Source organism: Mesoplodon densirostris, chromosome 19 (assembly GCF_025265405.1).
Source record: "Mesoplodon densirostris isolate mMesDen1 chromosome 19, mMesDen1 primary haplotype, whole genome shotgun sequence".
Lineage (NCBI taxonomy): Eukaryota > Metazoa > Chordata > Mammalia > Artiodactyla > Ziphiidae > Mesoplodon > Mesoplodon densirostris.
In genome coordinates this window covers 46854840-46875174 of record NC_082679.1, presented here as the reverse complement: position 1 = coordinate 46875174, position 20335 = coordinate 46854840, and the positions used below count along the sequence as shown (strand labels likewise).

General features: G+C 59.6%; 4 protein-coding genes across 13 annotated transcripts; 1 reads left to right on the top strand and 3 right to left on the bottom strand.

The window, feature by feature from the left end:
- Window positions 1–195: 195 nt before the first annotated feature.
- NOL3 (nucleolar protein 3) lies at window positions 196–3893 on the bottom strand. 6 transcript variants are annotated; one of them, XM_060084233.1, is made up of 6 exons: window positions 3683–3772; window positions 3142–3255; window positions 1329–1428; window positions 920–1222; window positions 465–770; window positions 196–371 (listed from the first exon to the last, which is right to left on the bottom strand). In XM_060084233.1, the coding sequence occupies exons 4-6, from the start codon at window positions 1212–1214 to the stop codon at window positions 364–366; spliced, it is 609 nt and encodes a 202-aa protein (XP_059940216.1). In that variant the 5' UTR covers window positions 1215–1222; window positions 1329–1428; window positions 3142–3255; window positions 3683–3772; the 3' UTR covers window positions 196–363. The 6 variants fall into 6 exon arrangements, with proteins under 6 accessions (XP_059940216.1, XP_059940214.1, XP_059940215.1 ...); XM_060084231.1 differs by lacking the exon at window positions 3683–3772 and adding an exon at window positions 3354–3376; XM_060084232.1 differs by lacking the exon at window positions 3142–3255 and having other exon boundaries at window positions 3683–3771.
- Window positions 3894–4442: 549 nt separating this feature from the next.
- On the bottom strand, window positions 4443–9249 carry HSF4 (heat shock transcription factor 4). 3 transcript variants are annotated; one of them, XM_060084149.1, is made up of 13 exons: window positions 9108–9249; window positions 8367–8475; window positions 8150–8277; window positions 7934–8058; window positions 7594–7669; window positions 7385–7449; window positions 6763–6859; window positions 6383–6536; window positions 6034–6157; window positions 5400–5505; window positions 5236–5301; window positions 5037–5106; window positions 4443–4758 (listed from the first exon to the last, which is right to left on the bottom strand). In XM_060084149.1, the coding sequence occupies exons 1-13, from the start codon at window positions 9228–9230 to the stop codon at window positions 4607–4609; spliced, it is 1395 nt and encodes a 464-aa protein (XP_059940132.1). In that variant the 5' UTR covers window positions 9231–9249; the 3' UTR covers window positions 4443–4606. The 3 variants fall into 3 exon arrangements, with proteins under 3 accessions (XP_059940132.1, XP_059940131.1, XP_059940130.1); XM_060084148.1 differs by having other exon boundaries at window positions 6034–6261; window positions 6383–6510; XM_060084147.1 differs by lacking the exon at window positions 4443–4758 and having other exon boundaries at window positions 4839–5106; window positions 6034–6261; window positions 6383–6510.
- Window positions 9250–9853: 604 nt separating this feature from the next.
- On the bottom strand, window positions 9854–14174 carry FBXL8 (F-box and leucine rich repeat protein 8). The gene is given in 3 exon segments (XM_060084402.1): window positions 9854–11163; window positions 11888–12064; window positions 13649–14174. Coding segments are annotated over 3 exon segments (1458 nt in total). The 5' UTR covers window positions 13957–14174; the 3' UTR covers window positions 9854–10190.
- TRADD (TNFRSF1A associated via death domain) lies at window positions 13400–18686 on the top strand. 3 transcript variants are annotated; one of them, XM_060084403.1, is made up of 6 exons: window positions 13814–13867; window positions 15012–15042; window positions 16091–16249; window positions 17146–17423; window positions 17512–17713; window positions 17852–18686. In XM_060084403.1, the coding sequence occupies exons 2-6, from the start codon at window positions 15021–15023 to the stop codon at window positions 18160–18162; spliced, it is 972 nt and encodes a 323-aa protein (XP_059940386.1). In that variant the 5' UTR covers window positions 13814–13867; window positions 15012–15020; the 3' UTR covers window positions 18163–18686. The 3 variants fall into 3 exon arrangements, with proteins under 3 accessions (XP_059940388.1, XP_059940386.1, XP_059940387.1); XM_060084405.1 differs by lacking the exon at window positions 15012–15042 and having other exon boundaries at window positions 13400–13867; XM_060084404.1 differs by lacking the exons at window positions 13814–13867; window positions 15012–15042 and adding an exon at window positions 15574–15597.
- Window positions 18687–20335: the final 1649 nt, after the last annotated feature.

Genomic DNA, 20335 nt, shown 5'->3' with positions numbered 1-20335 from the left:
CCCAAATGGTTCACGAGGATAAAAGGGCTGTGGAGCAGGGCCCAAGGGTCTGGCCCTTGTCCCACTGGGAACCTGGGTCTGGGGTCTCCAGGGGTACAGCTTGGGCTATTGAGGATGGAAAGGGGTTGAGGACTGGGCCGTGGGCATAGGGCTGCCCAGGTCATTGGGACTTAGAGGTACAAATCCACACCCTAGTTCCTGGGCAAAGAGCCAGAATCACAGAGTCCAAGCTGACCCTCCAGAGTTTATTCACTTTCAGTGGTACTGGGACAGATGGAGCCTTCGTGGCATCTGACCCCAGCAGGGCAGGATCCTAGATCCCATCCTGCTAGGGCGAGGAGCGGCCTATCAGCGTTAAGGCTTTCAGGAATCTAGAGATGACGGAAGAGGTGTGGTCAGTCAGGTGGAGCCCCCCCTCCGCCTCCCAGGCCACGCCCTCCCGCCAGGTTTGGTCGGCCTCACACCTTCAGATTCGTCCCCAGCTTCTAGGTCGGGCTCCGGCTCCAGTTCTGGCTCTGGTTCTGTCCCTGGCTCTGGTTCCGGATCCATTTGGGGTTCCAACTCCGGCTCAGCCCCTTCAGAGGTCTCAGCTTCCAGCTCTGGCTCAGTTTCCTCGAGGGTTCCGGATTGCGCTGCCTCGGAGTCCTCAGGACCCCGGGCCTCATCGCAATCTGAAGCTCTGGGCAGCCAGGGGCATGCGGTCCCTGAGTCAGCTGCCTCAGGAGTCCAGTGGCTTGGGCATGGAGGGTCGTAGCTTCGTTCTCGGTAGCCTGCGGCGGAGGTGGGAGTGTCTCAGGCTCATTTTACCCCTCTGAGGTTTCCTCTGCACACGTGCGGGTCTTTGGGCAGACCTCAACTCCGTGCTCCCACGCCACGCCCCCTCCTCTGACCTAGGCCCCGCCCCCGCGCGCGCTCTCACCCGTGCCCACGTGCTGCCAGTCCCAGGCGGGGTCGGGCGCGCGCACGGTTCGCTGGGCGCAGCTCAGCAGCTCCTGGCAGGCGGCTTCGCCCTTGCTTTGCACCAGCAGCAGCAGGCGGCGTACCCTGCGCTCGGCATCAGGCAGCGCGTCCAACGCCTCGTATTCGGGCCCGGTGAGCACGCCCCGTGCCAGCAGCGCATCCAGCAGCAGCCCCGAGTCCGACTGCAGCGTCTCTACCAGGCGTTTCCGCTCGCGGTCGATCGTCTCTGATGGCCTCTCCTGCGTGTTGCCCATGGTGGGGGCTGCATGGGAGGTGGGGGGAGAGAGGTAGTGGGGGCCGGAGCTCCCCTGACCTTGACCTCTCTCCCAGGGCCCCAGTGAACACCCGTGACTGGGGTCTAAGTTCACCTCGATCTCGGCAGTCAGCGGCCGGCCAGCTCCATAGTGCAGCACAGGATCCGTCCTCCTGCCTCCCTGGCCTCTTCTGTCCCGTCTCCTCAGGCTCCTCCTTCAGTCCATAATTGTTAACTGTGGCTATCCAAGGACCCTTATCTACTCTGACAGCTCTCCCCAAGCATGTCCTCCCTCCTGAGCCCCTGCCACCTGCAGATCCTGCGATAGATTCAGACCCAGTTTATCCAAACTAACTTCTCTTTCCCAGCCTGCTTCCCCAACTTAACAGGCAGAAAGACCTACAACTGATCCTGATACCCCACACCCAGCTTGCAGTCAAGTTCTTCCCAGTCTGTCCAATATCTGTCAACCTCACCACTTACTTAGTCTAGCCTTTCACTTCCATCCTAGACCCTGCAGAGCCCCGAATCCACCCCCCTCCCAGATCCTGAAGTGCTAAGAGCCTCCGCTGCTCCTCTCACCCACTGGAGGAAGTCCAGACCCCTTATCCTGAGGTCCGTCCTTCCAGGACAGGCCCTGCCCCTGCACCACCTCACCAGTGCCACCACCATGTTGTAACCCCAAAGTGATCTCATGGTCTCTCCTGGTTCTAATACCTGAGCAGGGATACCTGAATTCTCTTGAGTCTTAGCTCTGACCAAGATCTCCTGACATCACCTGAGGCCAAACTGTCTCCCTGCTGCCCTGGGAATGATTTACAGCCATCATCTTTAAGTACCCAGGGCCCAACTCATAAAAGCTACCAGCAAATATTGAATTTTCACTGTTTTCCTCCATAGATCCTCCCATTTTGAGAGGCAGTCTCTCCCAAACAGCAGGTGTTAGGCAGAAATTAATCTGCTTTGTACATTTACTGACAAACAAGGACAATGGCCCATCTCCTCCTGGGTGGCCTGACCCAGGCTGCAAGGCCCCTGGCATTGAGGGCAATTAGGTCAGGCCCTGGACCACTCCCCCTCTCAGCCCATCTCCCCTGGCCTTGGCTTTGTCCACAAAACACCCTCCTGGGTCTCGTCCTCTCTTTGGGGTCCCTCCTTTACCTCCTTACCTGGTTCTAGGTCTAGGATTTGGCACTAGCCCCCATCCTGCTTCCCAGGTCTCACTACCTGGTGTCATGCTATGCCTCCCTGGTCACTTCACCCCTCCTAGCCATACTGAAGTGTCAGTCCTTCCCCCAGGCTACGAGCAGAGACCAGGACTACTCTTTACCCCTCTCTCTCCCTTCATGTCCCGTTAGGGGCAAATGCTGCTCCTCCACTTCTCAGTGAGTTATCAGCATCTCCCTCAACCCCTCTATGGTCACCTCATCTCCTATAATAGTCTCTCTGAGTACCGCTCACTCCTATCCCATCACCCCCACAGAACAGTGACTTTGACAACTCTCTGGGGTAGGGCTTTTGTCCCCATTTTACAGATAAGGGGACAGTCTCAGAGCGATCAAGTGGCAGAAGTGGAATCTGACTTGCTCCAGCCTGAACTACAAGGTCTCCTGCCAAGCAAAATGTCAGCCGTAACTACCTGTCCCCCCCCCACCCCCACAGCTTATCAGAGAGAATCCAGACTATCTGTTCACTTCCCACCCCCTGGACAGCCAGGCTTTCCCCCACTTCCCTCCACCACTCAATACTGGCACTTCCCAAACTTTGTCGATGCTGTTGCCTAGGCCTGGAATGCCCTTTCCTCCCCCCATGCTGTGGATCCATCCTCCAAGACTTAAATGTCCCCTCATCCACCCCAATGCCTGAGTGTCCCACAAGCAGACTGGTTCCTCCTCCTCTGTACCCCAGTGAACAACATATACCCTCACCACTAGGCTGACATCACTGCACTGTGTACTGTGGATCCTCCGCCCTCTTCACTTGAGGCTTCCAAAGCCTGTCCCCCAAATCGAGTGCAGGAAGCGAGGGAGGACAGAACCCATCTGTACAGGTGCAGAGGGAGGGGGAAGATTAGACTGGCCCCTCCTTCTCTCTCACGCCTCCCCAAGTTCTTTTCATGTTAGCCTCCTCCTTCCGTTACCCCGAGTCCTGTCCTCTGTCCTGTCTGGGGTGCAGAGACCCCAGCTGGTCCGGGTCCTCTCCCTGAAACTCAATGCTCAGAAGTGAATACCGAAGTTATTATCTCCTTCAGTGGTCACAGCCCAGATCCTTCCCGGCGCACCAGGCAGCTCCAGTTACGAGGCGTGGAGGGGGTCTCTGCCGCCCTCCCCACCTCGCTCCCCGAGCGTCCTTTTGCTGGGGAGCGAAGGTGGTGGAAAACTGCGGGAGCCTTTGCGCACGTGCGAACCCTTAACTCCCCTCCACCCAGCCCCGGAGCTAGAGTCCTGCCGAGGGGCGGGGCTCACAGACCTCCTTTGGGCGCGGCTGGTTTTGGTGGGGCGCGGATTTTGCCCAGACTCAGTTTCTCTTCCCTACCGCAGCCGGGGGTCGGGGCGGGGGGGCTCCCGGTCCGTGCGCTCCCGGCGGCCCCACTCACGGGTCGAGCCTCGGCGGGGCAGGAGATGACGAGGCAGAAAGGGCCGGGCGGGGTGGAGATGGAAGCAGCAGCTGCGGCGGGGGGCGGGACGGCCAGGGCTGCCGGGAACCGGGAGGGGGTGGGGAAAGGGGGCCGTTCTTCCCGGGACGCGGGGAGGCAGGCCGCAGAGGCCGCGTACCGCCTGGGCTCGTACACGTAGTCTGCTTTCCCTCTTCACCCCGGGCGCGCCGGATGAGTCGGAGGGAACAGTTAAGCCCGCGGCCCCAAGTACCCCGGCAATTCCCAGGCGTTTTACACCTATCCTCTCGTCGACCCATCTCTGCCTGTCACAGACAAGGCTCAGAGAGGACCAGCTTACCCAGGCTCACAGAACGGATGCCCTGCAGTGCTGGGTGTGACCCCCAAAGCCCCCGCTTCCCGGAGGTCGCAGTGGCCACGCGCCAGCCCTGGATTCGGACCCGGAGGATGGGGCCTAAGCAGGAGAACTAGGGGCAGGCTCCCCAAGCACCTCCACCCTTCAAGGGTTCCTCGATTAAAGATTAAAGCCCTAGGATCTGGACGCTGCTACGAATGCCAAGTCGCCCACCACCCATGACTTCTGTGCTCCATGGTCGGTAGAGAAGAGACCAGAAACACAGAAAAAAACGCAGTTTTATGCAGGGCTCGGTATTGGAGAGGGGCTGCCAAAGTAGGAGGGGCTTCACTCAGCCTCCAGCAGGGGCTCAAGGAAGCCGAGCCGGGCGTGCTGCCGGCCAGCCCGCCCCTCAGCCAGGCTGGTTTCAGAGTGGAGAGGGCTCTCAGGGGGAGGGATTGGCCCCTGGGCCCAGGTAGGAGGCGCGGCTCTCAGGGGTGCTGTAAATGGTTAAAGCTCCCGGCAGGCTAAGGGCTGGGCCTCCCAAAGCGGCTTGGACATCCAGCAGGAGTGGTGCCCCCAGCATGGAGTCCTTCCCTAGGAGGAGTGGGGCTGTGCTCAGCGGGGAGAAACGGTCGCCTCCTTTCTTAGGGAAGGAGAGCCTCACTCGCCTTGCCCTCCAGTCAGTTAGGATGAAACATCCACCCTCAACCTCCCCACTCTCTTCCAGTGGCTCAAGTAGCTTAAGCAGTACTCTGCAGAGCAGCCTGACTCGGGGGATTTCCCTCCAAAACACCAACTGCCCAGCCCACACAATCGTGGTAGCTCAGGCCCCTTAGAGCCTCCCCCAGGTCCTGAGTCACCACAATTATTACCTGGCCCTGGAGAATTTAACCCCTTGACCGCCAGCTCAGTCTCACCCTTCTCTGGAACCAAGGGCTGCAACTGCATAAGAGAACCCCAGGAAGCAGCTGGGGAGGGGGGCTGGGGCTTTGGCTGAGGGAGAACAGCTGCGGACTAAAGGGCTTGGCTGAACAACCCTGAACGCCCCTGCCCTCCCCACCCCCGTCTTACCAGGGACAGCTCCATGTCTAAGTCCATGAGAGTCCACTCCCGCCCTTGGAGGCTGGTGCCCAGCACCTAGGGGGAGCTCTGGGTCAGTGGTGTCCTCCCCAGGCTGCACAAACAGCTGGACCCCACCAAGCCCCATGCCCCTGCCCTGCTGAAGGTGTACTCACATCTAGGGGCCCTGCAGGCTCCACACTTTCAGGGGGGCCCCGAAGCAGCATTGGAGGCAACAGACTCTCCGGGCTCCGGGCTCCTCTCTCCAGGTCCAGAGGCCCCCTGTGCACGGAAAACTGCCGTTGGCCTGCAGTGCCCAACCTCACCCCCCATTAGGTTCCCAAGGAACCTGAATACATCAGGATCTAAATCTGACAACATATAGAAAATGCTGGAAGAGAATCCCCACACACACACATAGAGGGGCACACAGAGAGTGCCTCTGCCTCCTGCTTTTCGCCTGAGGTTTGGGTTGTGTCCCCTCCCTATGCAATTATCAATACCAGTGGTTCTTAAACTGTTGTGTACTTTAACAGTCTTTACAAGCACCCCAGTGGTTGCATTTAAAATGCAGATTCCTGAGCCCTACCACTGACATGTTTCCACTTTCTAGGGTCCTCTGAAGCTGGTACTCCTTAGAGCAGCTCTGAGAAATCAGGTGAGACCGTGGTGCCCAACGGACGCCCCCCCCCTCCCCAAGCCAGCCACCAAGGGGCAGAGAAGGCTGGGAAGTCTGGGGGCTAGTTAGTGCTGATCTAGCTGCAGAAGTGGCCCACAGGGCTTACAGTCAAAAATGGTCTCTCTGCTCACCTGTCAGGAACCTCCCTGGGGCCTCTTTGTTCAGGCTGCTGGGCACTCCTGGGACCCTCGGGGCTGAGGCTCCCTTTCCCTTCCAGGATGGCCTGCACCACAGCCACAGGCAGCGGTGGGGGTGCTGTCACGCAGAAGTCACACTCGTTTGGGGCCAGGGCCAGCCCGGCCTCGCCTTCCCCCCCTGGGCTGGCTGGCTCTTCTTTGAGCAGTGCCAGGCCCTTCTCCCTGCACCAGAGAAAAGCTTCAGCCAGACCCTGGCACTGACCTCTCCCCCATCCCCACAGCCATCTGGGCTGCCAGGCCCTCAGCCACAGGCTCCCCAGAGGGCAGCGCCTGTCCCTCTTACCTCCTGCCACCACTGGAGGGAGAAAGCCTGGTTGCTTCAGGGGATGGAGAGTCTTCCGGAATGTCAGAGATGATGGGGCCCCTGGCCCTGTGAGGGCTGCTGAGGCCCAGGGTGGTCTCTGGGAGAGGCTGTAAGTAGAAGATGAGGCCCAGCCCTTCACCTCAAGCCACAGGGTGAGCCAGAACCCAACCAGTACCACATGGGCTAGATCTAAGGGGGAAGGTTTGAGGGAGGAGGCTGGGCCCATGCTGGGGAGCCTGGGTCTGGTGGGAGGGAATGCTGGCCTCCATCTTCTCTTCTTTTTGGGGAATGCGGAAAGGGAACAGGCTCTCCATAAACCGAGCTGTGCTCTAGGGAAGAGAGGAGAAGCAAAAACCTACCGACTGGATAAAGTAGGGGTCCTGCAGGAGGGCACCAGGTAGGGGGCAGGCGTTGAATTTGGCTGGTGTTGGGCACCCCTCATCCAGCATCAGGGACCTGTGCAGGGTGGCCAGGGCACAGGCAGGGGGCTGGGTAGGTTCATCTCCTATGCCCCTCAGCCTGCACCACCTCCCTCCCACAGGCCCCAGCAGCCAAGTCAGCAGAGCTGAGGCCTGTTGCCAGGGCATCAGTCACATGCTGGAGGCAGAAGGGGCTCCCCCCAGAGATGGGGGCCCTTTGGGGGTAGAGGGGGGAGGGAGGGAGTATGGTTTGAGACCCAGACCCTCTGCTGTCGGGATGCTTTGGGGTGAGGGGTAAGGGGATGATGGGGTGGAAATATGGGGTTAAGGTCCTGGAACTGAGGAGTGTGAGAGTGGGGGTTTTGGTGGTAGAGATGGGGGTAGAGGGGGAAAGACCTGGAAGGGGGCCCTTGGGGGCATGGCCATTGGGTGAGGAAGACTGTAATGCAGGGGAAAAGAATGAGGATTCCAGATGAAGGGGCTTCTGGAGGAGAAGGAGTCCTGCCTGGGCTTCTGTGAGGGTCCTGGAAGGGGTGGGGGCGTCCCTGGGTTTCTCACTCACAGCTTTCTCTTCGTTCCTGCGCTGCTGGACCCCGCCTGAAGTGGCCCAAAGAGGCACTGGATCAGCTGAAGAGAAAGCAAAGGGTTAACTCATACTTTGGACCTTGGCCCCCACCCTAACGAGGCACTCCAGGTGGCTTCCAGGACTGGGGGGGGAGGGTGGTACGTTCAGGAGTGAGAGAGAGAAGTGGGGCGGGGGGAGAGGAACACCTTGCCAATGACCCGGTGCTGCTGACCGTGGCTCTGCCGCAGTGTCACCACCTCCCTCCACAAGATCTCGTTCTGCCTGGGGGAAAGGCGTGGGGGGGTGCTGAGGCATCTGAGAGTTCGCCCGGTCACCACCCCCCACAGAATGGCAGGCCTGAACCCGCGCCCACTCGGATGATCATCCTCCCATAGACAACAGACTTCCTCAGCTCGGCCCATTGGTCTTGATGGAGGCGCCAAGGCACGAGAGAGGAAGGAGCTGCCCAGAAACGCCTGGAAGCCAGTGCCCCCTCGCCCAGACCCCCCCTCCCCTCCCCATCCTCCTCCGCCCCCTCCCCCGCACTGCCTGAGCTCCCGCAGCCGCGCCTCGGTGCTCTCCTGCACTCCCCGAAAAGCCTGCACCTCGCCCAGAAGCCGGCCCAGGTCCTCAGGGCGCCAGCGGCCGTCGTCGCCGCGCAGCGCAGGCACCTGCAGGTGGGAGGCACCCTCAAGTCAGAGTCGCAGGAAACAGCTGTCCCACCTCCACCCGGGTTTGCTGGTTCCTGCAGGCCGCCCCCACCTTACGCCGCACGCGTTCCAGTAATTGCTCTCGGCCGCGCACGAAGCTTGGGTGCTGGAACTCGACGTGGTCCCGTTCCGGCCTCAGCAGGCCACCCTGCTCGATGCTCACCACCTTCCGAAAACCGTCTAGGGAGTAGGGCGTGGGGGCGTAAATTGCCCCGTCCCCCCGCACCAAGTCACCCACGCCCGCGTCCCGCCCGGCCCTAGGGACTCACACATGTTGAGTTGCCGCACAAAGCTCGCCATGTTGCTGTGCTTGAAGTACTGGGGCAGCACTTCCTTGGCAAAGCGGCTCTGGTCGCTGACGAGGAAACTGGTCCCGCTCTGTAGAGAACGCCGCCCGCCCACCCACCGTGCGGGCGGAAAACAGACGACACCGTGAGCGGTGCCCGCCCACGGCCAAGCCAGCGCTCTGGCGCGCGCGCGCATACACACTCGCACTCACTCTGGGGACCGAGGCTGCCATTCGTGGGGACGTGGGACGAGGCCAGGCCAGAACCAGCTCTGGCCTAGCCTGGGGCGACCACAATCTCTATCCCAGCCCACCCAGACTCCGTACTCGGTTCTCTGAAAGGAAGAGCAGAGGCCAAACCTGGGTTCCAGCCCCGGACGGCTCCCAGACCCGCGATGTGACTCTGGGCTAGAACCAGGCCCAGCCCTTCCCTTCTCCTGGCCTCTGTGTTCCAATCTGTCTGATGGGCAGGGTGGGAACTAAATGACCTGGAAGATCCTTGGGGTTCTAGGTCTCCTCCAGAAGGCTCCTACCCTTTCCTCTGCCCGGAGGAAGTCGCCTCACCTCCATCTCGAATACCCCCTCCAAGCCGTCGCATACCCTGGACGGCTGAATCAAGGGACCCTCAACCCCGTCCCAGGCAGGGATTGGGTGAGCGTGGACGTTCACTGACGTGGAGGAATCCCGGGGACCACTGAGGAAGTCGAAAGGCCCCAGCCCTCACCGGGCTCCAGCGGATCAGGTGGTCGGTGCCCGGGTCGCCCACCAGCGCCCATAGCTTGCCAAGGAAGGCTGGCACGGGGCTAGGGCCCGGCTCCGTGGGCAGCGCGGCTGGCGCTTCCTGCATGGCGCAGTCCCGGCCCCGTTTAACGCTTGGGCCCGGCCGCCGCGGGCTTGTCAAAGCCGCGGAAAGTGCTGCGTTTGCCGCCCGCTCCGCCCTACTCCGCCTCCCGGCGCCGGGTCAGGTGGGGGCCACGTGCGAACCAGCGGGGCGGGGCTCTGACCGCGGCCTCAGCACTGGCAGACAGAAAGGGCAGTTTGTGAGTGGGGGCGGGGTGCGGTAGGGAGGTAGACCTGCGTTCGAGTCCCACCCCTCTCTCAGGCCCGCTGTTTCCTCCTTTGTTCTTCGGAAGAATCGAGCGTACACAGCGTGGTGTGGGCTGGGAAAGTCCTATAAGGCGATGGCGTGGGCATAGTGAAGCCTCGGGTAGAGGGGCAGATAGGAGCGAGCTTGAGAGCGGGAGGGTGGGGGAAGGAGAAGCTGGCCCCCTCCCGCCGAACCTTGGGGCGTTGTCATTCCGACGATGCGAGTGCCCCGACACTGACCCCCGCAGCCGCACCAGTGGAAGTAAACCTTGAGATCTCGAACTCTCCCACCCCTGCCCGGACCCCTCCTCCGGCCTTTGCTGGTTCTCCTCCCTCACCCTTCAGAGCGGACCCGGCCTTCACAGGACGTAGAGATACTGCTTGATTTATTTCACACTCAACCCTGAGGCATGCTTTGAGCCACTGCCCTCCCTCCTCCCACGCCGGGGCCGCCGAGCAACGTTTGCAGAAGACTGGGGTTGGAGGAGGGTGATCCCCGTATGGCGGGGACAGTGGGTGTCTGCAGATGTTGACAGCAACGAGTGGACTCAGGTTGCTCCGGGCTGGTACTGACGCCATCCCACAGCCCCCAATTCTCGAGAGGGACAAGAGGCAACAGAGTCCTAAAGGAGCGGACTAGCAGCTGACGCGCCCCGGGGCAAACCCACACAGCATTTCAGAAGCCACACGTCCGCAGGGAGGGGAAAGAGGGTTTGTCGCCTCACGCCACAAGCGTGGGCCGCCAGGGATGTGGCTCCCGCGTTAGCTTGAGCGTGTAGCTGCGCAGGCGCGGGCAGTGCGTGCGGAAGGCGTGCAGCACGGAGGGTCGCACCACGCAGAAGCAGTGCACTTCGCGCAGGCCGGTGCAGCGTTCTGCCAGCTCCTCCAGCGCGGCGTCCAGCTCGGCAGAGGCGGCAGCGCGCACCTCGAGCGCGCGCAAGGTTGCGGCGTAGTGGCGCGCTGCGAAGCGCACCGGGCCTACGGTGTCCCCAGAGAGGCTGAGGCGCAGCGCAGCCACGGGCACAGCAGGCTGCAGGACGCGCGTCACGCTCTCGGCAGGCAGAGCCGGCTCCAGCTCCAGCTCTACGGCCAGTCCAGGGTGGCGGCGGCTCAGCTCGGCCCAGGCTTCGTTAGGCAGGGGCGGCGCGCGTGCGTCTTCGGGACATGCGCACCGCAGGGCCAGGAGCTCAAAAGGTGCGCGGTCTGGCGTCGCCAGTACCTCAAGCGCGGTGCGCGACAGGCTGGCCAGGTGCAGGCCGAGGGCGCGCAGGCAGGGGCAGGCCTCTAGTAGCTCCAGCACGGAGCCTGGCCCCACGCTGCCCACCAGCGTACTGTTATCCAGGAAAAGGCTGCAGAGCTCCGGGCAGCCGTGTGCCACCTGCAGCACCAGCGCGTCGTCCAGTGTGAAGGGCAAGCGCCTCAGGTCGAGGTGGCGCAGCGCGCGGGCGGCCCTACAGAGGGCGTGCACGGCGTCCAGGACGTCGCGGCCCGAGTCGAAGAGCCGCTTTTCTCCGCGGCACTCCAGGCACAGGCCTCGCAGCTCGGGGTTACGGCCAGCCACTGCGGTCAGCAACTCTATGGCCGCCAGGCGGCTCGGCTCCCTGGACGGCACAAATTCCAGACGTAGATTCTGAACGTGGTCCAGGCAAGCGGACAGATACTGCGGCTGCATGCCTTCTAGATCACAGTCGCAACTTGGGGGTAGAGTGGTGGAGAAAAGGCATCAGCCGGCCGAGTCCCCGCGACCTGGAGAGAGGCCTCTAACCCACTCCTCAGCCTGGGTTCCAGCTACCATCCCCACTTCCTGCCCTCTCCCCACATACCTCCCTGTCCCGGCCATGCCTGGTCGCTCCAAGGTGATGCTAGAAGGGAACTCCCATCCTATCCCTTTAGAAGACTTCAGATGCATCTGCCGCTGGTTGAAACCTTGCCACGGAGAGCCAATGATATTTTAAGAACAGGGCTTTCTCAGCGGTCTTTAAGGAGGCGGGGCGGGGCCTCTGGAATGCCAGGTTCACATTTGCATCTGCTACTTCTCAGCTGAGTAAGGAAGTGATTAAATCTCTCTGCCTCAATTTCCTATCTGTGCAACGGAGATAATACCACCTATCTACCACATAAAGTTTTAGTGAGGATTAAATAAATTAATATGTGTAAGGCACTTAGAACAATGGTTGGTACACAGTTGGCGGCCAATAAATGTTAGAAATTATTACACTTTTTTGTGGGGGGCCCGTGCATGTGGAATCTTAGTTCCCTGACCAGGGATCGACCTCACGCCCCCTGAATTGGAAATGCCCAGTCTTAACCACTGGATGTCCTGATTACGCTTTTTAATATGGGGAAAGTCACTGTATCTCCCCAAGCCCTGACTCCACCGAGCCAGGGAGAAGACGGGAGGGGGAGGAGCCTGCTCACCTGATGTTCGTGTTGTGCCACACAGTGCTGCAGGTGGCAGCGGCAGCCCAAGCTCTGCAAACCCTCGCGGCAGCGGCGCGGTCCCGCAGGGGCAGGTGACGGAAAATGAGTGCCAGCACCTCCTCCGGCAGTTGTTCTCCAGGCTCTGTCATGTCCGGGCGCGGGGTGGGGGTTCCGCTGCAGGAAGGCCAAAGCGTTGAGGGAAACACCTGGAGCCTACGTGTAGAAATGCTTGTAACCCAGGAGCTGCTATGTAATTTGCAGAGCCCAGTGCAAAATGAAAATGTGGGTCTCTTTGTTCAAAACATTATTAAGGGTTTCAAGACAGTGACAGCAGAGCATTTAACCAAGTTATTAAACCAAGCCTGGGGCCCTGTGCAGTGCACAGGTCTCAGACCCATGAAGTCTGCCCTGGATGCCGAGGATCTCTGATTCTCCTTTAAACTACGTTCTCACTTGTTGAGCAAATCCACGTTTTATGCTATATTAGAAGGAACTCAACCACGACCGGTGCACCACGTTGATAAAGCCGAATACCGGATTTGGGATGATGCTATGGGATCTTTCTTCTAGTTACCAAAGTTTTCTTTGAGCAAGTTGGAAGGCGGATGCACAGGCTCTGACTCCAGACAACCACGTCCTACCCCCAGCTCAGAGGGCCCCTCTTGCCTCCCCCTGCCTCCCTCTACTACACGCTTACAGCCTCCAGATGGCCCAGACTAGTCTCACAGGGGTCACTGAACTGCTTCCCTCCCAATTTCGACCCTGAGTACTAGGGAAGGACTAAGCCCAAGCACTGAGGACCATTGAAATGAGGCATTCTCAAAGGGCGCGGGGCATCAGAATCACTTGGACACTTGTTCACACTACAGATTCCACGGCCCCACCTACTAAGTTAGGCTCTCCGAAAAGAGTAGGGCCCAGGAATCTGAATTTCAACAAGCGCCGGTGGATTCTACAGGTCCCAAGTTGAGAAGCCCGGTCCTAGCCCCTGCCAGTCACTAGAGAGTAACGATAGGGTTAATAGGGCGGGAGCATTAGGGAAAACTTTTAATTGGCAGAGACCATAAGCCAATCAGAAAGCAGGGACGCGGGTGGGGCACAACTGAATCTGCCCAGAGAAGGGAGGCTCTTTCCTCCACTTCGCAGGGGGAGGTGTCCTGAGTGCTTCCAAGAAAAGGCCGGCGGGGCGGAGAAAGTCTTGGGTTTCTGGGGCCTGAGGAACCCTGGGTTCAAGTTTGGATCCTGAACCCCGAGCAGCCCAGGCTCCCGTTGGGCGGCTTAGGTTCAGCTGGAATTCGGCAGACCCACCTCAGAGCGCGGTCTTTGTTGGAAAATGTGCGTCCTCTTGGAAGTTGCCAATTTTAGTTTAAGGTGCTTAAAGGTTTTCGTACCCAACGTTTCACGCCACTGGCCACTTTTCTATTTTCTAGGCTAACGGTCCCTGCTGGAATTTGCGCCTCGTGTATCCTGGGGCTTCTGATACCCTCCGCCAGGCCTGAACTTGGGACCCACTGGCACCCCGTTCGGAGTGTCAGGGAGTATCAGAGATCAGAGATCTTCGAGCTCTACCAGACAGAAGGCACCAGAAACGTCTGGTCCTCAGGGGGTGCCTCCTTGTTGATCCATCCGTTGCCCGCTGGAGGAAGAGGAGCAGCTCTCACCCTGGGGCCCTCCGGCCTCGTAAGAACCACAAGTCTTCGAAGTCCCTTGCCGCGGGCGGTTCTTCCTGCCGCCTAACCTCAGGCGCCAGTTTCTTACCTGCTCAGAGGACCAGGTGGGGTTTGCCCAGAGACTGGGGACTGGCGGCGGAGGACAGTGGTGGGAAGGAACCGCGGGGAGCCCGAGGGGCGGGACGCCGGGACAGATTGGGCGGCTCGGACTGGGGCGCCGCCTCTACGCTCCGCGCACACCCGGAAGCAGCGCGAATCCAGTGGAGCCGGGCGGGCGTGGGAATCCAGGACGGGCCGAGGCGGCCAGGTTAGTGCAGGGGGTGGGTGGGCTTCCCGGTGCCGGCAGGAGCCGAGGTGGATCCTGGCTCAGAAGCATGGGCGCGGCGCGGATGTCATCCGCGGCTGCTCGGGTCAGGTGGTGGTGGTGGCCTATTGGGCTGTTTACGTGGGAGGCGGGAGAGAGGGTACGGACCTTGGTCCCCGAAAGTTCCTTGTCCCAGTTAGGGGATTTCAAGGGACGGCAGGGCCCTGTGGGTGAGAGGACAGGGTGGGACTGTTTCTGAACAGATATTTGAGCAGAAACCCTTTGCCCTCCCCAGCCAGTAGCAAGAGCAGAACTCCAGAACGAGGGTGGCCGGGGAGCTCCCCTTGAGAGCTCGGGAGCGGCCCAGCTGAGTAGGATGCTGGGACTCTCAGTCAGTCCTTGAGGGGCCACGCCCGCCAGCAGCCGTCACCGTCCACCCGGCCAGAGGTGGGGCTACCCGGGGACTGTTAGGCCGTGTTAATAGAACGCTGCACCGGCTGGCTCCCAGTCGTAGGGGCATATTTTCTTGAGTCGGTACCCAGCTAAGAGTTCTCAGCTCAGCAAAGAGTTCCTAGAACCCAGCCCGGCTCTGCCCGCAGAGAGGCGGACTCCGGGTGGGTGGGGCGCGGGGCTTCCCGAGGAAGGGCTTCTTTGGAAGGACACGTAGAAAGGAGTTCCCAAGGGCGCGAAGCGAGCCAAGGGCCCCGGCCGCTTCTCAAACGTTATCTGGCCTTCTCACCCTCTAGCCCGGCAGGCCTGTTTGACTTCTCCCACTTGTTCAGTCGTAGTGAGTGTGAAGGAGCTTCCCCCCTCCTCCAGGTTTTCAATGTCCCGCAGGTAGGCCTGCTGGGAAGACGACGGCCCGGTCCCACTCTTACTTACCCACCCCTTGGGGCGGGACTGCATCTATGGGGTTTACATAAAGTAGAATATTGCTAAATACTGTGAAAATAAAAATCACGCCAAGTCTCCCCCTTCCCCAACAGAGGTAAACAATGGTAACTTCCTGTTAATTTCCAGACTATGATTTTGGGTAAACACACAAGTATTAATGTTTTCTAGCAAAAGATTATGGGGGGGTGCTCAAAAGGTACGTCCCTGTGCTCAGACGCAGGGTAGGGTTATCAAGTATCATTTTTCTTGCCAGGTCTGGGTGATGCTGGAGCGCCCCTGCCCAGGTACTGTCCCAGCTTTGGCTCTCACGTTAGGGTCTGGGGGACAGATCTGAAACACAGAAGAAACAGAAATGATTTAGCTCACATAATGGAAAAGTCCAAGATGGGACACAGTGTGGTCAGGAGCGCACTTCTTCATCTCTTGGCCCTGTAGCCTCCTGTGCCAGTTTCATTCTCAGGCTCTTCCCAAGCAGTGGAAGAGGAGAACTACCCTTCCTTCTAGCTCAGCTTCAAGATAGGAAGGGAAACGTATGCCTCTTTCCTATTGATCCAGCCAAATTTGCAGGTTGATTCTGATTGGTCCAACTTGAATCCTATGCCCAACTCTGAACAAATCATTTCAGGAAGGCGAATGTAATATGCAGATTGGCTAGGCCTGTTTCACTTGCCCAGGCCTGGAGCTAGGGAGTGGAGTTAGCCCTTCCAACAGGCATGTGGATTGAGAAAAGGGAAGAGGGAAGGCCCCAGAGGTCAGTCAGGATTGCGCGAGGGAATCTGGGCAGGCGCAAACTACAGGTGTCCTTTGAAGTGAAGCCTGGAGATATAGTAGGAATTCAGGTCAGAAAACCAAAGTGGGGGCTGTGGTCCCACAGGGATCCTGGGGGCTCAAATTTAAGCTGAGGGCATACCATACCAGCACATGGGTCTGGTTGTGCTGTGGGGCATGGGCACCATCCAGGATAAGGATGTCTCCAGTCAGCTTTGAAAAGAGAGACACCCTGGCCTGAGGAGGGAGCAGAACTTCTTTGTTTCTACTGCAGCATTGTCCCTCTCCTCTTCCATCCCTGTGACCCTGGGCTCTTTTTCTGAGAAGACAGTGGAGAGACAGTCCTCACTGAAAACCTTGGCTGGGCTGGGCTGGTTTGGGCTGGGCTGTGCAGAGCCAGAAGCACAAGGGGCTGCCTGTGGGATGATGAACTTACCCTCATAAGTATGCCAGCTGGGTGGGGACGGCTGGATGTCAGCTGAGGGGACAGCTCGGCCACGTGGGACTGGAGAGTTGTCTCCAGAGCTGGGTTGGGGTGATCTGGATGCCTCTCTCTGTCCCCAGGAGGCAAGATGGCGGCTGGGCCAAATGGGCTCGAGGAGTGGGTGGGCAGTGCCTACCTATTTGTGGAGTCCTCGCTGGACAAGGTGGTCTTGTCAGATGCCTACGCTCACCCGCAGCAGAAAGTGGCAGTGTACAGGGCTCTGCGGACCGCCCTGGCAGGTGCGTGAGTGGGCGGGCACTTGGAGAGGAAAAGCCAGCCTGGGGCCTTTTGTGGGCGGGGCCAGGGACTGAGACCTCACCTCTTCAACTCTGTGGGTCTGTGCTTAACCACCACTTTAAGGAAAAGATTCGTTAGGGAAGGGAGGAGGAGGACGCCTGGTTGCGTAGGGTCTGTCTTCTCTCTGTATGCGTGTGTGCCCTTGGGTGTAGACTTGTGTCTCTGTGTCTCTGTATGATCTACCTATGTGTGCACTAACGTCCCCCTGCTCCATGCCCCCCACTCCCCGATCAGCCCGCTCACTGCTGTCTACTAATTGTGCATCTCTCTTCTTTTCCTCTCTCACTGCAGCACTCCTTGCCCAAGACCCCCTCCCCAGTACCTACCTTTCGGGTACCCTTTTCCCATCTCAGGGCAGAGGCCACTGGAGGTTGAAGCCGATTGGGGGATCTGGCTCCAACCTCAGAGTAACGAGAGCCCCTCTCCTTCCAGGGCGGGGGGAGCCACACTAGGAGGCCGAAAACCTGAGACCTCCCGCCCCCTGTCCCGCCAGCCACCTATCCAGAGGGCTTGGCTGCCCAGGGCAAACGCCCCTTTCTACCCTGCAAAATCTCCTGCACGTCATTTTTGCCCACTCTCATTTGGGGCTTCAGGGTTGGGGATAGAGTAGCACACACTCCATCCTAGAGTGCTCCCTGTGATAGGTCCTGGCCTTTATTCTGGGTTGTTGCTGTTTGCATCCCAATTTTGCTTCCCAGCTGGGAGCTCTGGCGTATAGCCGCGCCCTTAGGTCTGGGGATGGGGAGGGCGTCTTACCTCGGGCTTCATCCCTCCTCCGGCCTCTTGGAGAATGGCCCCGCATGGGGACCGCATGCCACCTGACTGCCCGCCTCCGCAGAGAGTGGCGGGAGCCCCGACGTGCTGCAGATGCTCAAGATCCACCGCAGCGATCCGCAGCTGATCGTGCAGTTGCGTTTCAGCGGGCGCCAGGCCTGCGGCCGCTTCCTCCGAACCTACCGCGAGGGGGCGCTGCGCGCCGCGCTGCAAGGGTGCTTGGCGGCGGAGCTGACCCTGCACTCCATGCCGCTGCAACTGGAGCTGCGCGCCGGCGCGGAGCAGCTAGATGCCTTGCTGACTGACGAGGAGCGCTGTTTGAATTGCATCTTCGCCCAGAAGGTGCGGCCGGGCTGGAGCCGGGGGTGGGGTGGGGTGGGCTGGGGATTCGCGGCTAAGACCCCCACCGACGCAGCATTCCCCTCCCTAGCCCGACCGGCTCCGGGATGAGGAACTAACAGAGTTGGAGGATGCGCTCAGGAATCTGTCGTGCGGCTCGGGGGGCCAAGGGGGCGACGTGGAGGGCGCTCCGGCCCCCTCGCAGTCTCTGGCACCCTCTCCGTCGGAGGAGAATCCGCCGCCGCCGCCGCCGCCGTCTGGCCAGACTTTTCTGTTCCACGGTCAGCCCGTAGGTGAGACTCCCGGAGAGAAGCAGTGGCAGGATCCTCGGGAGGATGGAGTTTGGGGAGGGGCGAGGTCTGCGCGGGTTAGTCATGGGGCGGAAATGGAAGGGTGTCCCGAGCTCACTCCGCTTCCCACTCCCCCTGCAGTGAACCGGCCGCTGAGCCTGCAGGACCAACAGACGTTCGCGCGCTCAGTGGGCCTCAAGTGGCGCAAGGTGGGGCGCTCCTTGCAGCGCGGCTGTCGTGCATTGCGGGACCCGGCGCTTGACTCACTGGCCTATGAATACGAGCGTGAAGGGCTGTATGAGCAGGCCTTCCAGCTGCTGCGGCGCTTCGTGCAGGCAGAGGGCCGCCGCGCCACGCTGCAGCGCCTGGTGGAGGCGCTCGAGGAGAACGAGCTCACCAGCCTGGCAGAGGACTTGCTGGGCCTCGCGAATCCCCATGGCGGCCTGGCCTAGCCTGGGTACCAGAGAAAGGGGCAGTCGGCCAGTTGCCCAGCCAGGGTTTGGAGCGCCTGGGTGACTGTAGGGTCCCTTCTGCTGCTACTGCTGACCTCCTGTCCACCCAAGGGACTCTGAAGCCACACACTTACAACCAGAGATGACTGCCCTCTCCAGGAGTCAGACAAGCACCCACAATGTCTGCTGGGGTGCCACTGGGGGTTCTGTTCTAGATACTAGGATAGAGACAGAGCGTATGGGTGATCTGCTGCAAGAGGTCGGCCTCACCTTTTCCCACCGCAGAAGGAGGGCTTTCAGCCAGACCTTACCTCTTCATTCATAGAACAATTCATTACTATTCATTAATTCAGTATAATTCATTAAGGACCTGCTGTATCCTAGGCATCATCCTGGGTGCTTCAAATACTGTGGTGAACAAAACACATGAATCCTGCCTGTCCCCAGTTCACACTGAGTCTGAGACTCTGAATATTAAGAAACAGTAGTAAAATACTACCAGTTTTTTGATGTGAAAAATACAAGGAGTTGTGGGAGCAACTGAGCAGGGGCCTAACCCAGGTTAGGGGTTAGGCTTCCTGGGAGAGAAATGAGTGTGAATGTTGTGGGCGGTGGAATGAGAGAAGGGCAATATTCTGGGCATGGTCAGCTTCAGGTGAGGTCTTGAGGAAGGTGAGAGGAAGGGATTTAGAACAGAAGGTTTAGAGTGGCTGGATCTAGGGGTGAGTGGATTTGCAGAGACCCACTGGTGAGTGGGGGAGGCAGATAGCATGGGGTCAGGTAAGCCAATTTACAGAGTTTGGATTTTATTTGGAGGCTAGTGAGAGGCCTTTAAAGGGTTTTGGCAGTTAAGGCTGGGAGGCTGGTGAGGATGCAGAGAGAGAGAAAAGACAGTGCCCCAGGCTGGGGCAGTTAGCAGCAGAGATGGAGGGAAGGGATGAACATTGAGTTAGGACAAAGGACAACAGGCCTGGTGACACTGAATGAGGGAGGTGGGAGAGGACTCCAGAGTTTCTGCCTTTGCCAGTTGGAGGGAAGGTGGAGCTGCCTGCTGAGATAGGGGCCCTGGGGGAAGTGAAGTGCTTGCTCTGTTTGGGACAAGTTGGGCATGATGTTCCTGTAGAACATCCAGGGAGAGAGTCCAAGGATACCTGGATCTATAGCTTTGAGTTCAGGAGAGTGTCGAGGCCTAGGATTCAGAAATGTACAGGTGGGAGTGGGTGGGGTGGCCCAGGGGGAGGTCCTGAAGGTCACCAACCAGAAAAAAGAGCAACCCAAAGAGGAAGGAGGAAAACCAGATTTGGAAGCCAGGGGAATACCCACCTGCTGTGATGGAGGCTGCAAATCTGTCAAAGCTGCGGAGTGTCCACTGGAGTCGGAAAAGGTTACTAGGTGGGGGCTGTTTCTGGGACATGGTGTGGACAGCCTGAAACCAGACCACAGGAGGGATGGGAGGTGAGGCAGCAGAGACAGCCGGAGGAGAGGACTCCTGAGAAGTCTGTGACCGGGAGAGTGAGGCTCAGGTCGGAGAGTTTAGTTTCTAAGGGAGAATATTGGTGGGAAGAAGTCAGAAGGCGCAGTCATAGCCACTGGAAAGAGGATGGCACTGGGTAGCAGTGCTGGTTCTCACAGTCTGCCCTCAGAAACTCTGGGGTGGGGTGGGGTGGGGTGGGGTGGGGTGCGGTGGGTGTTGTCTACTCCAGGCCCCACTGCATGGCTGGGACCTGGAGGCTCTGAGTTCCAAGAAGAGAGATGTGGCAGCCAGAGCTGGGCAAGGCCTGGGCCCTCAATCTCCAGAGCGCCTCTCTGCTCGCCTGTGTCCACATCAAACCCTTTGCTCACTGGTCTACTTCAGGAGTCCCCCAAGCTAAACTAATCCCTACCAGCCCTACCTGGCCTGCAGTGGGCCCAGGCTTGGTTATTTCTTCCTGCAGGAGGCAATGGTGGCCTGGGGCACTAGGAACTAAAGACCTCAGAACTGCCACTGGAGAGACAGACTGAAGTGCTCACCTGTGAAGTTAAAGCAGACAGGGTTGGCCCCCCTCTCCTGCATCCAAGTGGATGGATAGGGAGAGGGGCAAGGGAGGACACAGGAAAGAGTCTTGGACTGAATTCCAGAAGATCTGGGGGCAGTGCTCTTACCTTCTGTCTGTACGATCCTGGGCAAGTCACT